The 1,254-nt window shown below is 76.5% G+C and overlaps 1 protein-coding gene across 1 annotated transcript; it reads left to right on the top strand.

Moving 5' to 3' along the window:
* Window positions 1-32: 32 nt before the first annotated feature.
* Window positions 33-1,246, top strand: EMIHUDRAFT_258961 (hypothetical protein; the record flags this gene model as incomplete). Its single annotated transcript, XM_005758654.1, has 5 exons — window positions 33-198; window positions 432-703; window positions 953-1,048; window positions 1,125-1,179; window positions 1,212-1,246. Coding segments are annotated over 5 exons (624 nt in total), but the record flags the coding sequence as incomplete, so codon positions are not given.
* Between the last annotated feature and the right edge of the window lie 8 nt (window positions 1,247-1,254).

The following is a 1,254-nucleotide window of genomic DNA, read 5'->3' as shown; positions in this document are numbered from 1 at the left end:
AGGGCGCTCTACGCCGCCCCGGCGGCTGCGAGCTGATCTGCGTCACCTTCGCCGACGGCGAGGACGGCGCCGCCGCCTCTGCGACCGTGCGCTCCGTCGCCACCCGCGCGCACCCGTCGCTGCCCGACGCGCTCTCCGCCCCCTCGCCGGCGGGCAGGCTGCTTCTCGGAGCCTCGAGGCGCCTGGCCGCGCACCGCTGTAGGCGCTCGCCGTCTCGGGTCGGAGATCACCCGAGATCGCCCGAGATCACCCGAGACTCACCCCCGGGATAGGCGCTCGCCGTCTCGCCCGACGGGCGGTTCCTCGTCTCGGCCGGCGCCGACGGCATGCTGCGCGCGTGGGCGACGGCGGCGCTGCAGCGGCCCGGCGGGGGGCCCGCGCCACCCCGCGCGTGAGATGCGCCGGGATTCACCGAGGTTCGCCGAGACTAGGCGTGCGAGCCGCGCCGCTGCACGCGTGCGAGCGGTACGTCGGCCACGTCGACCACGTCGCCGGCCTCGCTTTCTCCCCCGACGGCCGCACTCTCCTCTCCGTGGGCGGCGGCGACGCGGCGCTGCTGTGGGACGTGGCGTGGCGCGAAGAGGCGGCCGTTTCGGACGCGATCGCGCAGGAGGGCGTGGACGAGTCGCTCCGGCAGGCGGCGGCGTCGCGGAGGCGCGTGCTCGCGGCGATCGAGGCGGAGGCGGCCGAGGCGAGGAGCGTGGTGCCGGCGCCGGAGCAGCTCCTCGCGCAGCTCCGCGACGAGGAGGGGGGGGGAGAGGAGGAGGGGAGCGAGGAGGAGGAGGGGGGCGAGGAGGAGGAGGGGAGCGAGGAGGAGGGGGGCGAGGAGGAGGGGGGCGAGGAGGAGGGGGGCGAGGAGGGGGGCGAGGGTGGAGAGGAGGTGGGCGGGCGGGGTGAGAGCTTGGAGGAGGAGGGGCGAGGGCGCGGAGCGAGCGGCGGGGCCGAGGAGCAGGGTGCTGCGCCCCCCTCACCCGGTGCCGCTGAGACGTTGGGCTCGAGCGCCGACGAGGACGCCGCGGGCGACGCGGCGAGGGAACTAGAGGCCGCGGTGGGCGAACCCCCTTCCCCCCCCCTCTCCGAGGCGGCCAGATGGATCGCTCACGCCCCTCGGCAACCCCTCGCAGGTGGTGGAAGCGGCGGTGGCACGGCTCGCAGAGAGAATGGCGCGGCTCGAGGCGAGTGACCGACTCCCGTCGCATCAGACCGCGCAGGAGGGCGCGGCGACGGCCAGCCAAACGCGTATTGAGGCGGCGG

This window comes from Emiliania huxleyi, assembly GCF_000372725.1.
Source record: "Emiliania huxleyi CCMP1516 unplaced genomic scaffold EMIHUscaffold_8453, whole genome shotgun sequence".
Lineage (NCBI taxonomy): Eukaryota > Haptophyta > Isochrysidales > Noelaerhabdaceae > Emiliania > Emiliania huxleyi.
The sequence above is the reverse complement of the archived record's forward strand: the minus strand, read 5'-3'. Positions and strand labels throughout refer to the sequence as shown.